Source organism: Marmota flaviventris, chromosome 5 (assembly GCF_047511675.1).
Source record: "Marmota flaviventris isolate mMarFla1 chromosome 5, mMarFla1.hap1, whole genome shotgun sequence".
Classification (NCBI taxonomy): Eukaryota; Metazoa; Chordata; class Mammalia; order Rodentia; family Sciuridae; genus Marmota; species Marmota flaviventris.
Window position 1 is genome coordinate 148679630 of NC_092502.1, and position 21696 is coordinate 148701325.

Here is a 21696-nt window from a genome sequence, read left to right on the forward strand (position 1 = left end):
AAGCAGCAGGTATAAGCAAGCAAAGTTGACGGAGCTTGTCCTCAGAGGTCTCTATGTCTCCCATTGTGGTCTTGGTCTTGGTTTTGTTTTTAGGTACATTTAGACCTTAGTCCAGGAGTGGCTGCATGCAAAGTGTCTTGAGTCACAATTGTAACAAGCAGAGGATATCCCTGCTTGCACTGCACTTGTTGCACCTATCCTCAGGGCACTCACCTCCTGCAGAAGAATTGGAGGAATTCCTAGCACAATGGGAGATTGCATACTGTCCAGTGAATCTGCAATACTTCTTCGCAAGTAGACTGCCAAACATCAGATCTCCTAGCACTTAAGGCAGCACAGAACCTAGAACAAGATGTTCTACAATGATTCATACCAACTTCCTGGCTTTCGGGATGACTTTTCCTTGGTTTCACTACCCTTTCATTCCTACTCTGTCCAACATGTTCCTCAGGCAAATAAGTTTATAGAAAACAAGCTGTTCTGGATATTATAAAAAAAATTAAAAAGCACTTGCCATTTAAAGAAGGGCTAGTTGGATTTAAAAAAATTTAATCATACGTGTGCGTAAGAACCTCTGGGGGAAGTTGGAGATCACTAGCAAAAGAGCTTTCATTCAGGGAGGGGAGGAGGTAGGGATGAAGTGGGGGTAGGAGACTAATGAAGACGGTTCACAGTTCACACTGGGAGAAATGTTGCCTCGAGGAGCCATGGGTCAAAAGGAAATGTTATAAAATGTATCAGGTAAGATATTTTGAGATGATGGGCAAACTCAGTCCTATTTAATACCTTAGAAGAAAAGGCAATTTTTGATTTTGAGGAAGAATGCTAAATTATTAAAAATTGATTTTCTAGGTGAATTCTATGACCACACCAGAAAATGTAATTATATTTTCAAAACAAACTATCTAAAGCAGACAGTGGTCCAAGTTTCTGAGGTGAATTATAATTCAACCAACTTTTCAATGAAGTATGAAACATTTTGCAATATTGTGCTTAGGATAGAATTAAACTTAAAATAATAAGCAATTCAATTACTTTAACCAAAAAATGTGTTTGATGTGCTTTTTTTTTTCTACAAAGAGGTATATTTATCTTAACAGAACAATAACATTGTTGACTGTTTAAACCATTTAAAAATATTATAATATGAAATTTTAAAAACAGTTATATAGGTTATTTGATGAGCTTAGACATGAAAATCTGTAACTGTTGGGTGACCCAGACTATAAAAAAGATTAACTTTCTTGCCTTTTCTAGAAAATTCCCTAAGAATTCCTACATTGGATGATTGGTCTGTTGAAGGAAAGACTGATTTTTTATTCCTAGAATATGTTACCAAATGTGCTTCTGCCATTGAAAACAGTACTTGTATTTTAAAATTCTTTGTTGAATCAAGATGCTGAAGTAACTTCCATTAATTTGCTGGTGTGACTTAAACAAAAAATCTCTTCAGTAATTGTATTTTTTGTTGATTGACCCTTTCCCCCCAAATTTCTTTTTAATAGTATAATAGAAAAATTCTTGCTGGTTATATGTTTTAAAACTAGTGCTTCTGTCAAAAACAAAAGTTGATAAAGAACCTGTTTTGACCTACTTTAAAAACTGTACACAAAGTATATGCATTTTACTGTGAAGTATTAATTAATCTCTATCCCTTGGACATCTTTGAACACTACTATATATTCATTTTTCCTTTAAGTGTAAAGTACTATAAATAAAAAAAAAACAGAGGCTGGGGTTGTAGCTCAGTGGTAGAGTGCTCACCTAGCATGTGCCAGGCCCCTGGGTTGGATCCTTAGCACCACATAAAAATAAATAAGTAAAATAAGTATTGTGTCCAACTGACTACACCTAAAAAATAAATATTAAAAAAACCAAGTTAGACCCACATTAGTTAACTTTGATTTCAACTTACATAAGATTAGAATTTATAAGTCTGGAGTCTAAGTCAAAATCCTTTGCTGGATACTATTTAACTTTAAAAATTCCAAATAATTAATTTATGACCTTTGAAGGACACGTTTCTCAAAGCTCTTCCTTTAGATCTTGTAAGTTCTAGAGGATTAGAAAAGCCACTCATTAAGCAAAGTCAGTTTTTCCTGTAATATAGTTTCAGTGAAGACTCCAGATACAAAATTGGCTTTCTTTTGGATGATTGTTTTATTTATCATTACTAAGTGGAAACTTTACATTGGTGTATATATCCTGTCAAAAAATTTTCACTCTTTCCCATTGTTCAAACCCAAACTTCAATGATTCTTTTAATGTAACCCATTAAGTATTTCCCTGCTGTTAATGCTTCACAACAGTTAAATGTTCTACTAATCATTTACCCTTGAGATACCTGATTAATCCTGGTCAAGATGATAGGCTAAGCTGTGCTCACCCTCAACTTCTAGAAAGGATAGAAAATGTAACTGACTAAAACAACATAAAAGGAAATATAATTAAACTGGGAAAAAAAGAAAGTAAACCCACAGAAGGCCGGAAACCATGAGGGATCCATAAAAGGCAGGTTTGAAGAGAGATCAGATCAAAAAGGAAACAAAAGCTCAAGAGAGCACAGGAGAGAGGACCATCAAAGTGGGAGCCACCCTGAGAGTGCTCCACATTCAGGGATTGAGAATTCTGGGAGCCAGAAGTGGCCTTGGGTGATCACTTGAGCAGAGACAGCTGGGTCTTTGAGTGCCACACAATAGAAATAAATACTGAGCACATTGACTGAGCCCTTGGGAGGGTGAAGCTTGAGTAGAGCTCTGCTGCCTGCAATGTCCAGGAGCAAAGGGGAGCAACTGTGTTGAAGATGAGCCACCCAAGCACCTCACCAATCTCTGGCTTCACTAAATTGGCTTTTCCCCCAACCCAGCTGAAAAAATAGAAATGGCAGACAATCTCATTGACTCCACCTACAAACCTGCACACAAAACCAAGAATCTCCAAGTACTAAATAGGCAACACAAGAAAAGAGAACTCTGAAGTTAACAAATAGAAGAACTGATATGAAAGGAAACAGAGATGTGGGGCAGGGGAGATGCAAAAAGATACTGCACATAAGAAGATCAAGCCGGTATGATAATAATTTTTTTTTTTTGCCATTAAGTACCAAGGATCTTTATTTATTCTCAGTTCTGAAATGGAGTCCGTGACTCAGATAATATGCCACTATTTGAAAATAAAAGGTCCCACCAGCCCCAATCTTCCCAAATCTTTAGTCACAAGATCACACTTCATTCACCACACAAGACAATCAAGCTGAAGAATTAAGGAGGTACACTGAAGATAAAAGCAAAAATGGAATCATCTTACAAGCAGATCATCCCAGTTACTTAAAAGGTTAAATTTCAGATTAGTTTACACAAAATTAATCTGAATTTGTCACTACAAAACTATTTAGTCTCAGTGAAAATGAAGACAGTCATACCATTTAGAAAAGATCAATTCAGAAATACTAATTTAGGCAAGCATGCAAAATTCAGAATATTTTTTAAAAATGCAAGGCGTGGCTGCACAAATACACTCAGGTGAATTGCAAACTGAAAGAGACCCTTGAGGGATCAGCAGACCAGTCTCTCCTATGAATGAGGAAAGTGAGCAGACATGTACTGGCAAAGCTCATGTGGCGACACCAGGTGCACACAGATCTAACTCCTGTTGCCACCTGCAACCCCATATACTTAAAATAAGGATATAATACCCAGAACACAGAAGCCCACTGATTTAAATAAAAGATTTTAGGACCAATACACAGGGAGGAGGTAAAGTTAACACAGCACAGTAGCACACCTCTCAAAGATTTAATGTTTCATTTTCACAAACAATAAAGTTTCAATCCAATTTTCTGATTTATAGTAAAATGTACTAGCTTAAAAAATGTGCACTCTTCACACTTTTTTGCCTAACTTTTAAAACTGAGAACTAGCATACACTTTAACTGCATGTCTTAGGAATACATAAAATCTGTGATATTTTGGTAATTTATAGTGTATTTATAAGATGAAAAGCTCTATCAAAATACATTTTTCACTAGGAAAAATAAATAAAACAAATGAATGGATCTACACAAAGCCAACAATAACTTGGGTAGACTTCAATGTAGGACAGTCTATAACAAACACATTTGCCCTTATTCCTCCAGAGCTGCTCATCTTCCAAGTTAAGAATTTTTAACATTTTTTATCTGAGATTTTATTATGTTGACGTTTGTTTCTCATTCCACATCATCTTCAGCCAAGCTCTGAGCACTCACAGTTCTCTAATTGTTGGGAGCTTAGTCAGAAGCATCTGGAACACTGGTGGTGGAAGAGTTTGCTGTAACACTTGCAGCAACTGCGGTGGCTGTCCACAAACAGCAATTGCATTTGTCAGATGGTCCACTCCTTTCTCACATCACCTTGAGCTAGCAGCTCTTCACCAAGTTGTATTTCTTCAAGGAAGAACTTCTGAACAGCTTCAGCATCTTTAAGGTCCGGTAACTTGGAAAGCCCAGCTCTCTCCTTGGCAAGCTTCTGTTTCTTTCTTCGTTCCCGAAGAAGCCTGTTCTTGAAGTTGGGGTTACAGGCCTTTTGTGATCGAAGTAGATGCAGTAGCCGATGAAGAGCGCCCCACACAGGCCGGCGGCGATGGCGCTGCTCCGGGCCCACCATCTTCCCTCAGTGCGGCGAAGCCACCGCGAGCACTGGAACGAGCCTCGCTGCCCGTCCAATAAAACATTTTTTATGTTGCATTTAAATGAAACAATGTGATTTAACATCTTCCACAACTGGATGATATTTTTACTAGTATTGATTGATAGCTATAGCAGCTGCTGATGACTACTAGCTATTGTTCATCTATTTTGCAATTGGGGCCTGTATTTGAACCTTATCTGTTTTTCTCCCCCCAAAATATGATTAAATTTCTGTCATTGATTTGAATCTTTATGGTGTACCAGGAACTGTGCTAAACACTTGTCCTAAATGTCCTTTTAATCATTGCAATAACCCTATAACATAGAGACTTCTTATCTCCATTAACAGATGAGGAAACTGAGACTTAAAAAGGGAAGAACCTTCCTTGGGAAACCACAGCAAGTCACCCATCTTGTACTGAACCCAGGTGCCTCTGGCAATAAAGAATCTGCTCTTATCTCTCCTCGATGAAAAATAATTGTGAAAGCTCCTGCGTTTTTCAAAATTAAAAAAAAAAAAAAGTGCTCCTGTCTTCTATGCCTCACTTATCGTAGATCACTAAGTATTCAAAGCACTGTCTGCAAATTCTTCTATCAACTTCACGGCAAGCTAAATGTTTCCAGCTTACAAAAATACAGTGACAAGTTTGGGGGGAAAAAAAGTTTTTATCAGTGCCACAGCCATCCCTTCCTTTTATCATTAGGTTAACAAACACAAGGATCTGTCTACAACCTCAAAATATGAGAGTGCCTTTCTTTAAATTCATACTTCTTTGAAGATCTGACTAAAAATGTATTATAAGAGAACTCATCCTTTGTTTTAGAACAACTGCCTGGCTTTCTTTTGCAGTGGCCTAATTTCTTTTAAATATAATATGAACATAAGCCTATTTTAACTATTAGGTACTTAGTAGGCTAAAATTCACTAGCTAATAAGATGAATATTGTTACCAAAAGATGAGTTATCTATATAGATAGTAGAATAACTGAGCAAGTCTAGTTGGGGCACCAATCAGATCTGATGCATAAAACACCCCAGTGATTTTAGTTTCTCTCATCCCCTAGCCTCCCTGGCCAATTTGGGTGGGTGGGAAGGGCTATCACAAGCATGGAGACCTGCCCAAGGAAAAAGCAGGGTCTCCTTGGACAGGGCTCTGGGCTCTGCTGTCATTATGGCTTCTATCAACATAGCTGTAGCCCTTACAGTGACGTGTAGTTAGTTGTTGAGATTTTTCAAAGGCTCTTTATCTTTCACTTCCATTTTCTTCTTTGTCTTGAATACCACCAGTAGTGCTAAATATTTTTTTTTAATTTAATTAATAGAAATTATATGGGCCATGGGAAAAACACTGTGCAGGAAAAACTTTCAGGTCAATTTCAGGCAGGGAAGAAGGAGAAAAAAGACAAGGGCTAGAGAACAGAAAAGGGAAGAGAGGAATAACCAGGAAAGTAACAAGAGTCCTTGATTACAGGTGTTCTGTGGTGGCATGCTGCTCTGCTCTTCCAGGCTGACAGTCAGTTGGCATCTACAATTTAATTGCCAATTTTTCAAACAGTGGAGTGCTGCAGCCCCACAAGGGTTGCAGACATCCCTCAGGGATGCCTGGACCTCTTTGTAATCCAGCAACCAAAGGGTTAATGCCCAACACAACAAAGGATTTTCAGGACACTGGTGTTCAAACAACACAATGGTCAGAGCCATGCCACCCTAGATGTCAGATATTTGAATAGCACCTTTGCACTTTCCCTAAGCAAGCAAATGTTGAAGACCTAGCATGGGGTCCTACCTGCTTGCTTAAACAGATTAGTCACTCATTTGCATGTTTTGATGTAATCCCTAACTTCTGGTATCCTGTCTCAGTTTTATTTTGTCATTTCTTTTGTGCTGAGAAAAATACCCAGAGCTTAGAAACTTTTCCTCTCCCCATCCTCTCACCTCCGTCCTCCCACTGTTGATGACACTATTTTTTAAATGTGATCCAGGAACAACTGCATTATAATCATCTGAGAAGCTTGATAACTCGTCCAATTCCTAGGTTCCAGCCCAGAAATCTTGAACTAGGAATTTTGGTAACATTCTTAATGCAATTTGAAGTTGGAAAGTCTTTGAAGGACTAAGTTTCAATTTTGAAATTTTCTACTCCTTTAGACACACACTATTGGTCAGAACCTCAATCCAATTTGGCCACCTTTCTCCTTAAAGACCCATGTAACGTTCACAATGATCAGGAATACTTGTAAGAGACATTGGTTGGCTGGGTATTCTTGGAATATTTTAACTCAGGAAAAAACCCTCAAAATTTTCAAATCCCAGGTCTGGTAGAGGAAAGTCTTTCCAGCATTCTTATTTTTTAAAGATCTCTAGTTATTAGGCTCTTGAAAATAGATAAAAAGATAAAATTACTTGAAACATTAATTTGGGATAACTCAGTTCCTGCTTTATTGGGACATATATTTGCCTCCATATGTTTGGTTCATCTGCAGTTCATTTCTAGTAACATAGAGACTATCAATAGCAATGTAAAATAAAAACCACTTCTCTCCTGGCCATCACATCCCACCTTCTCCTTCTGAGGAGAAGGGCTTTGGATAAGAAACTTCTGTTTATATGCAAGAAAGACAATGCAGAGTTTAAAGGTTATAGCTAGAGTCAGCTAAACTATTCTGAGAAAAATGCACCAAAGAAATAAGAGAATGAGCCATAAGGGAGAATCAGGTGACTGAACTGCAAAATAATTAGCTGCCTTTGAAGAGCAGAAGTTGCTAGTATTCCCCTTTGAGCTTCCAGCCCCAATACAACATAAACTCCTCTGGCTTTTGAAACCTTCTTGAAATCTGTCCTATGGACAATTGCTTTCAATAAGTGGTCTACAGTGACAAGAAAAGAAAATCGCTGAGACCATGATTGGGTAATAGTGCGAGGTAGCAAAGGGGCAAGGAGACAGGCCCAAACCCATCCAATCTAGAAGAGGTGGGAGATGGAAGCTGGAAGTGACCTTGAGAAACTGAGACACTTGCTTGTTCATTGATCTCCCGCACACAGCATTAGATTTTTTTTCTGTAAAATATGGGGTGGTCTCTAGAATTGACTTTATACTGATTTTAAGGAGCACAATAAAACAACTTTTGTATTTCCTGTTTTAGCTTTTATATGTCCAAATCACATTGACACTTGCAATTCTCTGTGTTTTCTTAGTAGTACAGAACTTAGTAACCTGTTTCTTTGTAGTGCAAAAATCAGTAACCAGTGGGCAGTGGGATTCACTAGCCCCAAATAAAGGAGATTTGTGATGATGGTAGAATAAATAAAAAATATTTTTTTTAAAGGAATTACATCTTGGAAAGAGAGAAAGAGGAAGAAAGGTAAACGGAAGAGAGAGATGTTTGTGGTGGTCGCAAGAAGTGTTATTTGCTAGGGTTAGTGGCACTGGCTGCCTCACTTGCTAACATTCTGCTCCAACAGGAAGAGCTTGAGATAGTCACTTAGGGTTTATTGAGAAAGCAAGATTCCCATGGTAGTCACCTGGTGGGTTAGTTTCATGCCACTCAGCCAGAACACAATTCATTTCTCCCCATGAGGACTAAGAATTTAGTGCTTCAGAGAAATCAAATAAGCCCATTTCTATCAAGGGGCAAGGTTTCCTGCTTGCTAAACCTCTCACATCAGGTGGAGAAGTCTTTCTATTTATAGAAGCATGAATGATTGAAATATATCTTGCAGACTTGCCTTCTGCACAAAACTATTTTTGGAAATATGAACGAGGAGCAAAATCATGGTTGTGTTTGTGTGTGTGTGTGTGTGTGTGTGTGTTGTTGGCCTTCTAGTTCACTTGAGGTAAACCTGAAGCTGAAGTCTGGAGGGCAGGGAGAAGCAGAAGTCCTGGAGAAGCCACAGCCTAGATCTCAATAGCTGAGGGCACTTGGGGCATCTCAGCTTCTTCCAGGTGACAATTTTCAAGAGAACTAGGAGGTACTATAGGACAGTAAAGCCATTAAGGCAAACTGTTTTTGGCACTAATCCAGGTTTCTTTCCTTTCCTATTAATAGTTGAACACCTTTTATTCCAGAATAAGTTGAACAAATATTAAATTTGGTTTGGATGTCTGTGATATTTACTGACTTTGCTGTTTGCTTTTTTTTTTTTTTTTTGATAGATTCCTTTTTAGTACCTGGTTATACTAGTCATATTGTCTCGTAGAGTGTTTTGAAAACCAGATGACTATCTTATTGTTGAGAATTTGAAGAAACCAAGAACAGAGATGAGAAGGGTAGTGTGTACCTTTCCTTACCTTCACAGACCTACTTCCACCCCGTAGAAAAACACATGCTCAGTTGCTAAGACCAACGCTGAAAAAGCCGTTGTGGTGTGCAGTGGCGCAGCTGCGGAGATGCCAACTGTTGTCATGAATACAAACAGCTGAATCGACAATGCAGCTCCTTTCTTTGGGGAAAGAAAAACCTCATATGGTTTTTGGTTCACATTTTTTTCTACAACCAGATGTCATATCTTCAGTTACTTTTTCTTGATAGTATCTATTTCTATTAGGTGATCTAGATTTTTTTTTAAAACGTTTGATATGCCAGACAGAATGAAGTATGACCTTTTTTTCTTTGTTGGCAATTAAAACAGAAGAGAATTTTTTTTATCATCTATTTACTAGTGGATATTGTAGCAGTTAAACTCTCCAATGTTTGGATCTATTTCTCTTCATTATTTATCATATGCTGAAGGAAAGAATAATTTTGTTTATAAATAGTTCCCCTGGGATTTTAGAGCTATGCCATAATTATCATGATTTTGCCTTCTCTAAAAATCTAGGAAATTTCCAGGTACTTTTATTAAAACAGGTAGCTGGGTTTCTGTTCCCAAGGGATAACTTTGTTCTTCCAATAGTTGGAGTTATTCTTTAGAGAAGTCAGTATCCTTTTGTTTTAAAAATTTAAAAAAATGCACAAAGACAAGTTTTTAGCATAGGAATCCATCATATCAGAAATAGTTTTGATCAAGGCAAAGACAAAGGAGCCTATAAAGCCACATACATATTCTAGAAATGTAATTCTTGAAAAAAGGAGTTTTGTTTGATTTGGCTTGAAAATGACTTCAGTAGATTGTAAGAAGGAAAGCCTCAGCTGCCCAATGAGTAGATGGGATCAAAATGTGGATATTTGTCCAATCTTCACAGGCAGTGTTTAAATTTGACTTGTGCAAGAGCAACTGAAGGTAAATCAGGAAGAGTTTTTGTATTTTGTTATTACATTTATGTGCATTTGTATTTGATCATTAAATTTTCATTTCATTCTTCTTTCTTATGCAAGGTATAATTTTATTTTAATGCTTTTACTATTTTGAGGATTATACAATTTTGATCAAATATGATGTACACTAAAAATTGTCTCATGGTACATTTCACACTTGGAAGGTAAGTCAGTCATCATAAAACCATTTATTTATGTTACAAAGGGTCATATCCTTCATAATGTACAAATGCTACTAAAGTTGATATAATGCCAGCTTTTTTGGGCACTATTTCCATGAATCTTTTAAGCTGCTTAAACTTTATTAATTTTACCCTCCTGACCATGGGAACAGTTCTTAAAACAAGGAAAAATTGTGGCATGTGTCCCTGAAACTGTGTTTTATAAAATTTCTGTTCTTGGAGCTGAGGAAAGTGATAGTTTCTCTTATGAATAGGATGGATCTCACTGTAAGGAAATTTTCTCTGTAAGTTAATTGGTAAATGTGGATTATTGTTGAACTAAAATTAATATTAGGAGAATAGCTAGTGTCTGAGAAGAAATTTTGAAGGTCAAATTGAGTACCATGCAAAGAACTAAGAATTTAAATATGCCCCGGGGACTTTTGCTCCCTGCCTTTCCAGTACTGGGAATTGAACCCAGTGATGCTCTACCACCGAGCTACACCCCCAGTCCTTTTTATTTTTCATTTTGAGATAGTCTCACCAAGTTTTCCAGGGTGGCCTCTAACTTGTGATTCTCCTGCCTTAGCCTCCAGGGTGGCTGGGATCACAGCAAGTGCTTCTCCACCTGGCTTCCAAGGGATAATTTAATGACAAAATGGCCAGGGCTCAAAAGAGAAGAAATTTGCTTTCCCCACAAACCAGGTGCCCTGGTAACTCCCTTCTTTTCCTGTCTCATTTTCCTATCCAGTATTTCTTCTTATTTTCTAAGTTTTTGAGACAATGTCTCATTAAATTATCCAGGAGGGCCTTGAATTCAAGATCTTCCTCTCTTGGCATCCCAAGTAGCTGGGATTACAGGCATGCACCATAGGGTTCCACTCTATACAACATTCTATTTGCATCCTACACCAAGGCTTGAACTAGAGTTGTTCCCAGGGCCTTTGCAGGCTAGCCAAGGTCAGACCCTAATACCAGAGTCCAGTGCTCATCAGATAGCTGGATCCTGGCCCCTACTTCACCTTTGCCCATGTGCCCACAACATGCCTCAGAGTAGGAGACATGGGGAAGGGTTGAGGTAGTCATCTAAATGTCCTTGACCAGGGAGCACAGTTGGAATGAAGGAAGGCACGTGGCAGGCACTCAGTCTGTGTTAGTTTCCTTTTTGCCCTCTTGCTGCCTGCCTTTTGAAGGGGTGAATTTCTTTTAGGAAATGTTGCTGATCCCTAGATTATAATTATAAAAGTACTTAGCCGGCATTAAATAATGAGGGAGGGGATGTGCAGGATGTCCTTCTTCAAATTCCCCAATAAAAATAGTGAAAACAAAACAAGATAAATATCCCAAACTCACTACAGAAAGAGAAAATAACCTCATGTATAAACTATAAAAAAAATATGGATAAGGGAAGAAATAGAAGGTTCTAGGGCTAGAGGAGGCAAGCTAAGATCCCCACCTGCTCCCTGGGCCCAGAAGTATTACTGGGGGGAAGACAGTGATTCTAGACCAAACTGTGAATTCTCTCTATTATGCCCCAGGTTGGAGAATGGGACCTGGGGTGAGCGAGCAGCTAGGGGGAGGTTAATGGAAATCCACAAGAATAAAAGCCCTAAGTACCCCCAACAACATCACACCAGAAGCAGAAAGGAGGTCAGCTACCGAGGAGGCTGGCCATGCCTTGGTATGGAGCACAGAAATCCAGGTCCCCACTGAAGACTTCACTCCAGACCAGCACAGCTCGCATCCACTCTGCAGCATAGTGCATTCAGAGCAACACTCAGAACTCAAAGGCAGTTCTGAGAGGAAGATAAATTTATCACATTGGATTAGAGTTTGAAGAAGCGCTTGTCATCCATGTACCAGATCAAAAGAAATAGTGCGATCCTAATGCATATGGAACAGAAAATCCCGAGAGCCTGAGAACAAAGAGGAACATCATCTGTCATGATGACAGAATGATCGACACAGACATATTATGGCTGTTTCTGAACCTTAAAGACAAACATTTCTCTGAGAATCCAGGCAGAAAAGCAAATCATTTTCAAAAGGGGAAATTGAGGTTGGCTCCAGACTTCTCCACAGTTGAATTAAATGCCAGCATTTCAAAATAGAGACCATGTCGATTGCTTATCAAAATGATAAGGAAACTGCACATATAAAAATAAAAGTCTAAGGGATGTTGTTGTTGTTGTTGGGATGTGAAACAACAGTGAACAGTTTGTTCAAGAGTAGAGGGTTTAGACTGAGGAGTAGACTCATCTAAGAAGAGCAGAAGAGATAACTTTGGAATTTAGAGAAGACTGACATAGGGAAAGCATGTAAGATCCAACCAGGGATTTGAGTGGTTCAAGAGTAGAGTCTTTCCGAGACATTTCTCTTCTTGGATTAAACCCAGGGGAACTGCCAACCGGTTAACGATAAGTGGCTCCCAAAAGTTTCAACCTGAAATGGAAGACCTAGAGGTGTTATGGAATAATGCTTTCCCAGGGATCAAGAAAGGCAAATGAAACAAACTGGGTTTGAGTTAGAGCTAAAAGTTAAGAGTGCACACTAGCCACAATGTGCATGCCAGGCCCACTGGAGAATGAGAGTCTAGAATTACATGGTGAGGGCCTTATGGCAAGCTCCACCTGAACCACACTGCACAGTGACATCCAGTTCCAGTGTGTGCGTTGGAGGGCTCTGCCTCCAGTGTTCAGTGTCCTGAAGTAGTCTAGTCTGGGAGACGTTAAAACAAAGTCCTCATTTCTGCTCTTCATGTCCCTGTTCTTAGATTCCAACCACACAGTGGTACATTAATTCTTGGAGAAATCCCACTATAAAGAAAACCACTTATCACCAAATTTATAAAAGGTATTTGAGCATAGAATCACTTTTTCCTGTAATGGCTAGAAGCAATACTTGGAAAATATTGCCACACACTGACATTAAGGTTTTCAATATGGGCTTTGAAGATAGGTTTTCACAATCTAATAAGGTCAGGCTACATATAAAATAGTACATATAAAAGAAGAATGAAGGTACAAACAAAGATGATAGCTTCAGGATCTGTGAAGGAAAATCTTACCCACTCCTAGAAATAGCCTAATTCCACCACCTTCTAGAAGTGTCTGCCACATGCTGGTAAAATAGCCTAAGATTTTTATTTTATTTATTTCTTTTTTGGGTTGGATTGAACCCAGGACCTTGCTGAGCTACAACCCAGGCCACCACAAGCTTATTTTGATGTCAAGTTGTTGTAGTTGGATTAGTTGAAATGACACATACACAGGTGGAGAGGGGGCATGCTATTCTTGTAGCCCCTTGTTAATGCTCTCTGGGGCCCTGGCCTTATCTCTGTATCTCTCAAGATACTTAACAGATCATTTGTACAGTTGACATGTAGAAGAATTGATCTTGGTTTTTCTCCAGTATCAAGAACAAGACTAGAAAAAGGATTGAACTGAATATTTCCCAGGTCTTTACTAGCTCCTACATGCAAACCAACAGTCTGTCCCTGGGTTCTTACGAATTCAAACCTTGTTCGTGGGTCATCGTGTGGGTATTGGGAAGAAGACCCTGAACACTGGCTTGGGAACCAGACAGAGCCAAAGGAAAAGTGAGTTCAGAGAACATTTTGATATCTTGGAGGTTTTTTTAAGAAGTTTAGGTTTTCATAATCTTAAATGGTTCTTGGAAAAAAGTTATTAGCTCCATGTTCAGGAAGCAAAGTGTTAGAGTTAAGCTTACAGTTTACAAGTGAGTGAGCTTAATGGATCTGCAAGAAAGATGCTTTGTATATCATTCATTGTGTGTCAAAGCTCCATTCAAGTGCTTGTCTCCATTAAGTGCTTGTCTACTGGCAAGGGTTATTCAATTTGTTGAAGTTATTACTATAGCATTAAAATTTTACACTGAAAACTCTTGGAGCAACTGCCTTCTGGGTAAATAGACTTTTGTAGAGGACAAACCTAAGATATTGACAAAAATTTGTATTATTTCTGTGCTCCAAATGAGAGAATGATAAGCAAATTTCTTTTTGTTTTAATGAAGTTTATACTGGTATTAATAATAATAATAATAATAATAATAATAATAATAATAAATATTTCAACCAGAAGTCAGAGAAAGGAAGTAGAACAAAGAGCCTTTTTTATATTTATTTTTTAGATGTAGATGGACACAATACCTTTATTTATTTATTTTTATGTGGTGCTGAGGATTGAACCCAAAGCCTCGCAGGTGCTAGCTGAGTGCTCTACCGCTGAGCCACAACCCCAGCCTGAAAACAAGGAGCCTTTATGCATCATTGTGTGTGTTTGATTATCTCCTGCTGTCCTGTGTTTCAGGAGAGGAATCTCAGCATGGGGTGGGGTAAGCAGTGAGGACAGAGTCCATGGAGTCGGAGGGATGTGAGGATCAGCCATGGTTAGTTACACTACAACCTCTCTTGAGTTTCAGTTTCCTCACAAAATTTCATTTAATAGCTTGGGAGAAATAAAAAGGGAGGAGTATATCTGATGTATGACCAGTCTTCAATAAATGATTATTATTTTAATAGCTAATATATTGGACAGATGGTGAAAGATGAAAGCACATCTGGGAAAAGATTTAAGAAACTGGATATTAACCTGAAAAAGAAGAAATGAGGCAGAAAGATATGAAAATAAAATTTTCAAAGCCTATATTGTATAATTATAATTAGATGAAGCTTTAGTTAATTTAAATACACTCATAATTACCTCTAAACACAACAATAACCTTGGAGTAAATCTCTATATTTTTGCTCCAATAGGTATTTATTAAATCTTGTGGATTAAAAAAAATAGGGGACAAACATTTGGCAATAGAATCTCATTTTTTTATAAAGCATATCATCTCCTTTCTTTTCCATCTTTTTGTAAGCAAATGGGCAAAATTTTCTAATTATACCAGGCAGAAAATAATTTATCCTGAAACCCTGTGATATGAAAATTCATGTCTAGCTTTAATTTGTTAGAGTTGAAGTAAAAACTCCAATGTCAGAAAACTTTAGGGTCTGTGGCAGCATGCCCAAAAACATCTTCCCCAGAAGCTGCCAATTTAAGCAGCTGGGGCTGATAATGATTCACAGCAACTTGGACAAATTTCTTTTTCTTCCAAGCTGATAGATAGGTAATGGGGAAGAAAATAGTGGTACCAATTTCAGGATAACGACTATCAGTGCTGGGTTTGCTGTTTTTCTCCCCTTCTGGCTGGAGTAGATGCCTTCCCTTGGACTCAGTTTGCAGGAGGCAGCAAATCTTGGGGTGACTGTTATCTGGAGCCATTTATCTGAATTGCATCTGTTGCTCTATACCACCTCTAGTCTGGGAAGAGGGCTTCTGAGTGAAAACATTCTAGGGAATTCTGGTGGCAAACCTTTCTTTCAGCAATGATTACTTAATCTTCATCAACATTTTACATAAATTACTAACAAATTTACATATCATAAACAAAAGCATATAAAATGCAGTTTATAATATCTACAATAGTCTTTATAATATAAAATTATCAATATGTGATAGATCTTGCAATCAAATATCAATGCAACTGAAAATAATAAAAGTATTGACAGTGCCTACTTATTTTGCTATTACTGTATGCCAGATACTGTTAAGCACTTTAAACACAATCTTATTTAATATTTATTAACTCTATTATTAGTCCCCAACCTATTAGTATTATTAAAAATTGATAATTCAGACACTATATCTTGGCTTCACATGAATTAAATAAAGCTGCTCTAACATCTGAGTATGTAGCTCAGTGGTTGAGCACTAGCCTAGCATAGATAAGTAACTGGGTTCAATTCCCAGCACTGCAAAAACAAAAACAAAAAATTGCTCTATTTATTTCATGGGATATTATAAGCATTAAAACAGATAACTTTAAGAGTCCTTTGATTTAAAATTATATATGTATTTGTAATTACATATGTAAATATTTAATATAAATAATATGCATACACACAATAATAAACATGTAGTATATGGAGTATATAGAGGCAGGAAGGTATGTGATAAAATATGAACTTGGAATCTGAGGACCTGAATTTTAATCTTGGATGTATGATTTTGGGTAAGTCACAGTATATAGAGGCAGGAAGGTATGTGATAAAATATGAACTTGGAATCTGAGGACTTGAATTTTAATCTTGGATGTATGATTTTGGGTAAGTCACATCTGCTGTCCTCAACCCCAACTTGTGAAATGAAAGAGATACTTACACTTGTTGAACTCTTAAACTATCTTCCCTATCTAAAGATTTATACATAAAATACACCACATATTTGTATACATATATACTTACTAATTTGTCACTAATTTACTCTAGGATGATAAAGAATAGACTCTCATAATTCTTTGTTTTGCTACAAAAAATTTTAATTCTTCTCCAACTGTTTATCTTGCTACCTGGATATTATATAACATGAACATGTACTTTCTAATTATGGTATATTTTATACCTTCCTAGATATAATACTAAAGTATCTCATATTTATAGTATGGTTTAGGAAAAGCAGCAGCAGCAGGATCAGGAATCCATAGACCTGATGATTAATAAATTTTCTGTGTTCATAAAATAAATGCATATTTTATTACATGTGCACCAACTTATTTTCCTGCAGCATTGTTTTCAACAGGAAATGTACAGAAACTATGCAAATTGTTAAATCAATTAAGCCAGTCATCCATTTACTGGAATATTATGCATCTCTAAAGAATAATTTTTTACTCCTTTTCAAGATGTGAAAAGATATAAAGAAACTTTGGATGAACATGTACAAATTAAGAAGAGTAGTTTCTACAGGACAAGGGCTGGGAATACCCAGCAAATGGCAGACCAGGGCTCAAGGTGACTTTTCTTTCATGCGTTTTTGAGCCAGAATGTAGTTTCTGTTTCAAAAAATGTAAAACAAGTTAGATACTTTAAGAAAAAAATAATTTAAATGCCTTGAAAGGACATTATTCAGAATTTGAAGTTATGAATCAGATTGCTTTATCCTGACACCAAGTTGAGGTCAGTTGACACTGAGAGAGATTGAGTTTTGATTTGTGGGAGAGATAGAAGAGGGAACAGGCTACCTTTTGGAGCACAATGTATTTGAGGGAAGGTTTCATCGATGACAGTATCTAAAGTAAAGATTCCTTCTTGGGCATCTGGACAACAGAGAGGGAGGCCAGGATAGAAAGAGGACCGGGAAGGGGAGGAGGAAGAGGACAAGGGCAACACTGTCTATTTGGCAGTTCTGCCTGGGTCCCTTGTCCTTCTATTACACTGAGAATCACTCAGTGCTGAGCTTGCTAGGTTGGTGGGGGTCAGAAAGAGGTCCTCCCTAGCATTTTGAGAAACTTATCCAAAAGCACGATACTGAGCCACATGTTAGCACCAGGTGTTACCACCAGGAGAGAAGTGGGAACACAGATAGGGGGGCATGCAAGAAAATGCCCCCATATTTCTGCTTAATATAAGAACTATTTCCCTGGCATAAACTCAGAAGCATAAAATGAATGTTACGATAGTTAAGTTTTCATTTGAGGCATAGAAGAAATAAGGTAGGGAAATAAGAATCATTTAGAGGTTCTCACAACAATAACAGCTCTGAGTTACAAATCAGCATCAGAACAAGGTGACAAATGAGGAGACACCATGTGTAACAGGGTTGAATCTTTCTAGAAGATGGATGGATAATCACAGGGTCATTCCAAACTTGGTTTCCTTCTTTATCTCTCTCTCTCTCTCTCTCTCTCTCATTCTGGGGATTTGACTCCAGGGGTGCTTAACCACTGAGCAACATCCCCAATCCCTTTTTGTATTTATTTAGAGACAGGGTCTTGCTGAGTTGTTAAGTGCCTCACTAATCTGTGAGGCAGGCTTTGAACCTGTGATCCTCCTGCCTCAGCCTCCTGAGTTGCTGGGATTTTAGGCATGTGCCAACATGCCTGGCCTTCCAAACTTGGTTTCTTAATGGAGAATTTGATCATTTATCTGTTTACCAACAAGGAATATGCTGATCTCAGGTAGGTGATACACAAAGGTTTCACAGTGCAACAATGAAAACCAACTGTTAGAGCTGGGCATGGTGGTGCACGTCTATAATCCCAGCCACATGGGAGGCCAAGACAGAAGGATGGTGAGTTCAAAGTCAGCCTCAGCAACAGTGAGGTGCTAAGCAACTCAGTGAGACCCTGTCTCTAAATAACATACAAAATAGGGCTGGGGATGTGGCTGAGTGCCCCTGAGTTCAATATCCAGTAACTTCCCCATCCCCGTCAAAAAAGAAAAAGAAAAACAACTGTTAGGCCTAGAACTGCTTTAATTAGACCATAGTTTTGTTAGGAGAAAAATATGACTAATAGTGGTATGGTCTCTGTAAGCATCCTTTTACGAACCCCCTTACAATAAACAACAGCTGTATATCATTCACCAAAAACATGAATCATCCCAGGCACAAGCTTTCCTCATTATGATGAAGGGTTGCAAATCTTTGCCAAGTCGTTCAGTATCAAATTATACCACATGCCATTATACTGCAGTGATATCTCTGGAAGAAAACTAAACTACTCACCCAGAAGGAGAATAATGCAGTATAATTTTCTAGCTTTGTACTACTTTATGAATCAGAAAGTTTCAGAAAGCTTTATATTGAAAAAAAAAAAAAACAGCTAAAATAGGAAACACACAGGGCCAGTTCCTAAGAGTCCTATTCCTCTCTTATTTAAACATGAAGAATGGTGTAGATATTTGGAAATGATTTGGATAAGGATTTCTCAATCTCTGCACTATTCACACTTTGGTCTGGATAATTCTTTGTATCAAGGGGCTATCCCATGCACAGCATGATGCTTAGCAACACCCCTGTCCTCTACCATCTAGAATCCAGTAGCACCCTCCAGTTGTTACAGTAAAACTTGCCACCAGATATTGCCAAATGTCCACTGATTGTCAAAATTGTCCCCTTTGAGAACTTCTGACTTAGAAGTTTGCTCATTTTCTGTCTACCTCCTTTGCGGTCATAAAGGTAACATACCTCAGTCTCTTTACTGAAATGAAACCCAAATAAGGAAGTAAATGCAATAATTATCATTAAGCAAATTCACTTACCAATCACATGGACGTACTTCCTTCCTCCTCCCATATTCTCCCCCCAAAACCCAGCCCACCAAGGTATTTTTTCATAGAATGCTTACATAGAACTCAGACTTCAACTTTCTCAGACCTTTCACAAAACAGAAAAGATAAAATGGAAAAGAAAATTCATCACATATACACAAGTACCAGTTATGAAATCATTTCTTGTTAGAAATGTTTCCCTGGGAACTGAAAAATACCCTTTGCTGTGAACAAACCATACTGATTAGCAAACAAGAAAATAACTCACTGTTTGCAGAAGCAGTTTTTTGGAATCTTGTCAGGTCCACATTTGGTGGTCTGCTGGGTTTTTGTGGAGGTGGACCCAAAACTGACAGGGGAGGCAATGGCTTCTGCTTTGGAGTTGTTGAGTTCTTCTCTTCCTTTTCCTTCTCTTGACTTTGGCCCCATGGCCCCCCCACTGTCACCTTGGAAGGTGCCTTAGGGAACTTGGCAGGAGATGCCCCTGACTCCTCCTGGTTCACTTTGCTTAGGAAGATGTTCTTAGTAGCATCTATTTTCCTATCTTCTTTTTTCTCTTCACCATTTTTGGAGAGCCCTGGGCTTCCTCTACTGGCAGTGGGTTTCAGGACCACCCCAGGAAACGGTGAACTTGAAGTGTCACCCCCATGGCCTTTATTTTCAGGGTCTTCCCTTGGGGGTTTTAAAGGGCCGCTCTTGGACTTGGCTCCTAGGGATGGTGAGGGTCCTTTCTGGGCAGACAGGTTTCTTGTGGGGCTCTCATCCTCGTGGGAGTCCTCCGCACTCAGGGATGGCTTCTGGCCAAAGGCAGGCTTGGGGAACAGGGCCTTGGGGTCATGATCTTGTGATACTGACGCGAACTTGCCTTTAGTCCCCACCAGCTTTGGGAACACTTGCCTCTGTTCATTGTCCTGAGCTGGAGGAGCGGGTCCTGGCTTTGGGCCTGGTGTCTTCAAGTCTAGGTCTTGGTTCCCACCATGAAGGGAAGGCTTGTTTCCAGGAGACCGAGGAAACACAGGTTTAGAATCTTCTTTGGGCACATTGATGGGCTTGGGGCCTACAGGCTTCAGAAATCCCACTTTTGCTTCAAGGTCTCTGGTGGCTGAGTTTGCCGGTGTTCCAAATCTTTGGCCCACCCCAGTAGGCTTTAAAAATGGGGGTTTGGGTTCCTTGTCAGGCTTTTCCTCAAAAGTGGGTTTCACTGCCAGTGGTGGCTTGGGAGTCCCAAACTTAGGCACGTTGCCGGGTCCTGTGAGAGGGCTGGCATTTTCTTGGTGGTTGAACAAGTTCTTTCTTGCTTGTATTCCTGAAGGGGAGTTTTGCCCTGTGACTTTGAAGGGCCTGCTGTTGACGGAGACCTCCTCTGTCGGGTTGCTCCCTGTGTTAAACTTCGCCATGAGGGACTTCACATCTGCTTTTCCATCCTACAAGCATAGGGAACAAAAACTAGCTGATAGCCAGAAGTCTCACTTGCACAGTTTAAAATACTATACATTAAAGGGCTTCCTGGTTTGAGGCCAGCAGCATTGCTGATTGGTTAGCAAGATATTGTAACATTTAAGTTCCTCTATGGCAAAATAAGTTGTGAGAGTTTCTTGAAAGGGGAGGACTATTGTTGTGCATATACTTTTTTTGGTCGTCTCAGAGTGACTTGCTCACGTTTACTTAAGTAACAACTTATCTTCTTTTCTCTCACCATTTTTCTAACCATTTTGTTTGATTTATGCTGATTTGATACTTATCTACTGTTTTTTTTTAAATTTCAAATATATACTGACAAATTCTTCCATATTTTATAATTGAGACTCTTAGGTGGAAACTACTTTTAAAAAATGAAAGTAAGCTTTTAAGTTTCTACCAAAGACATTCTCAGTTGTAAATTCAGGCTACACGCTTTAAACAGCATGGCCAGGTTTAGCATCTCTGTGGTTTACAACAGTTTTCTTGTTCCTATCCACATTTAAGGTCTTTTGCTGTTAGGGAGATGTGGCAGAACACCCTTTTTTATAAGTAATAGAACAGGATTTGCTAAGTATTAATAAATCTTAAGTGCTGATATTTCAGCTGTATCCAGATTAGTAGTAGAATGTGCTTACTTTTAGAACTAGCTGTGTCTAGGGGACTTGGTCTGGAGGCACACAGGTAAAGAAACAAGAACACAGTTTGCACTGACTCAGAAGCCTCATTTCCAGATCTCTTTTTCTCCATTTGTATCTCTTCTACACTGACATTTATCACTCCTTCTCTGAAATCCTGCTACATAATCTCTCCCCTTCTGGTCTAGGTATTACTTAGCAAAGAGAGAAAATATCCACCTTGCTCTGTGAATATAATCCCACGTAATCTGGGAGAGTCAATGGTATGATTTTTCCTTCTTAACAGGTAACAGTTCAAATTTTCTAGCTACTTTAGAAATGTTTGAAAATTTGAAGCTTCTAAAAAAAAATCACAAAGATTCACTTTGGCCATGACAATCTCTTTTTTTTAATGCTTTAAAT

At 38.4% G+C, this 21696-nt stretch overlaps 1 protein-coding gene and 1 pseudogene across 3 annotated transcripts in view; both read right to left on the reverse strand.

The window, feature by feature from the left end:
* Fyb1 (FYN binding protein 1) overlaps positions 1–21696 on the reverse strand; it is a 151879-nt gene that overhangs the window by 75979 nt on the left and 54204 nt on the right. For all 3 annotated transcript variants that reach the window (XM_071612688.1, XM_027936290.2, XM_071612687.1), the window contains exon 2: positions 19467–20622. In XM_071612688.1, coding sequence (XP_071468789.1) covers positions 19467–20622 — 1156 coding nt within the window. The remainder of the gene's footprint in view (positions 1–19466; positions 20623–21696) is intronic.
* LOC114093488 (mitochondrial import receptor subunit TOM20 homolog) lies at positions 2204–5183 on the reverse strand (annotated as a pseudogene).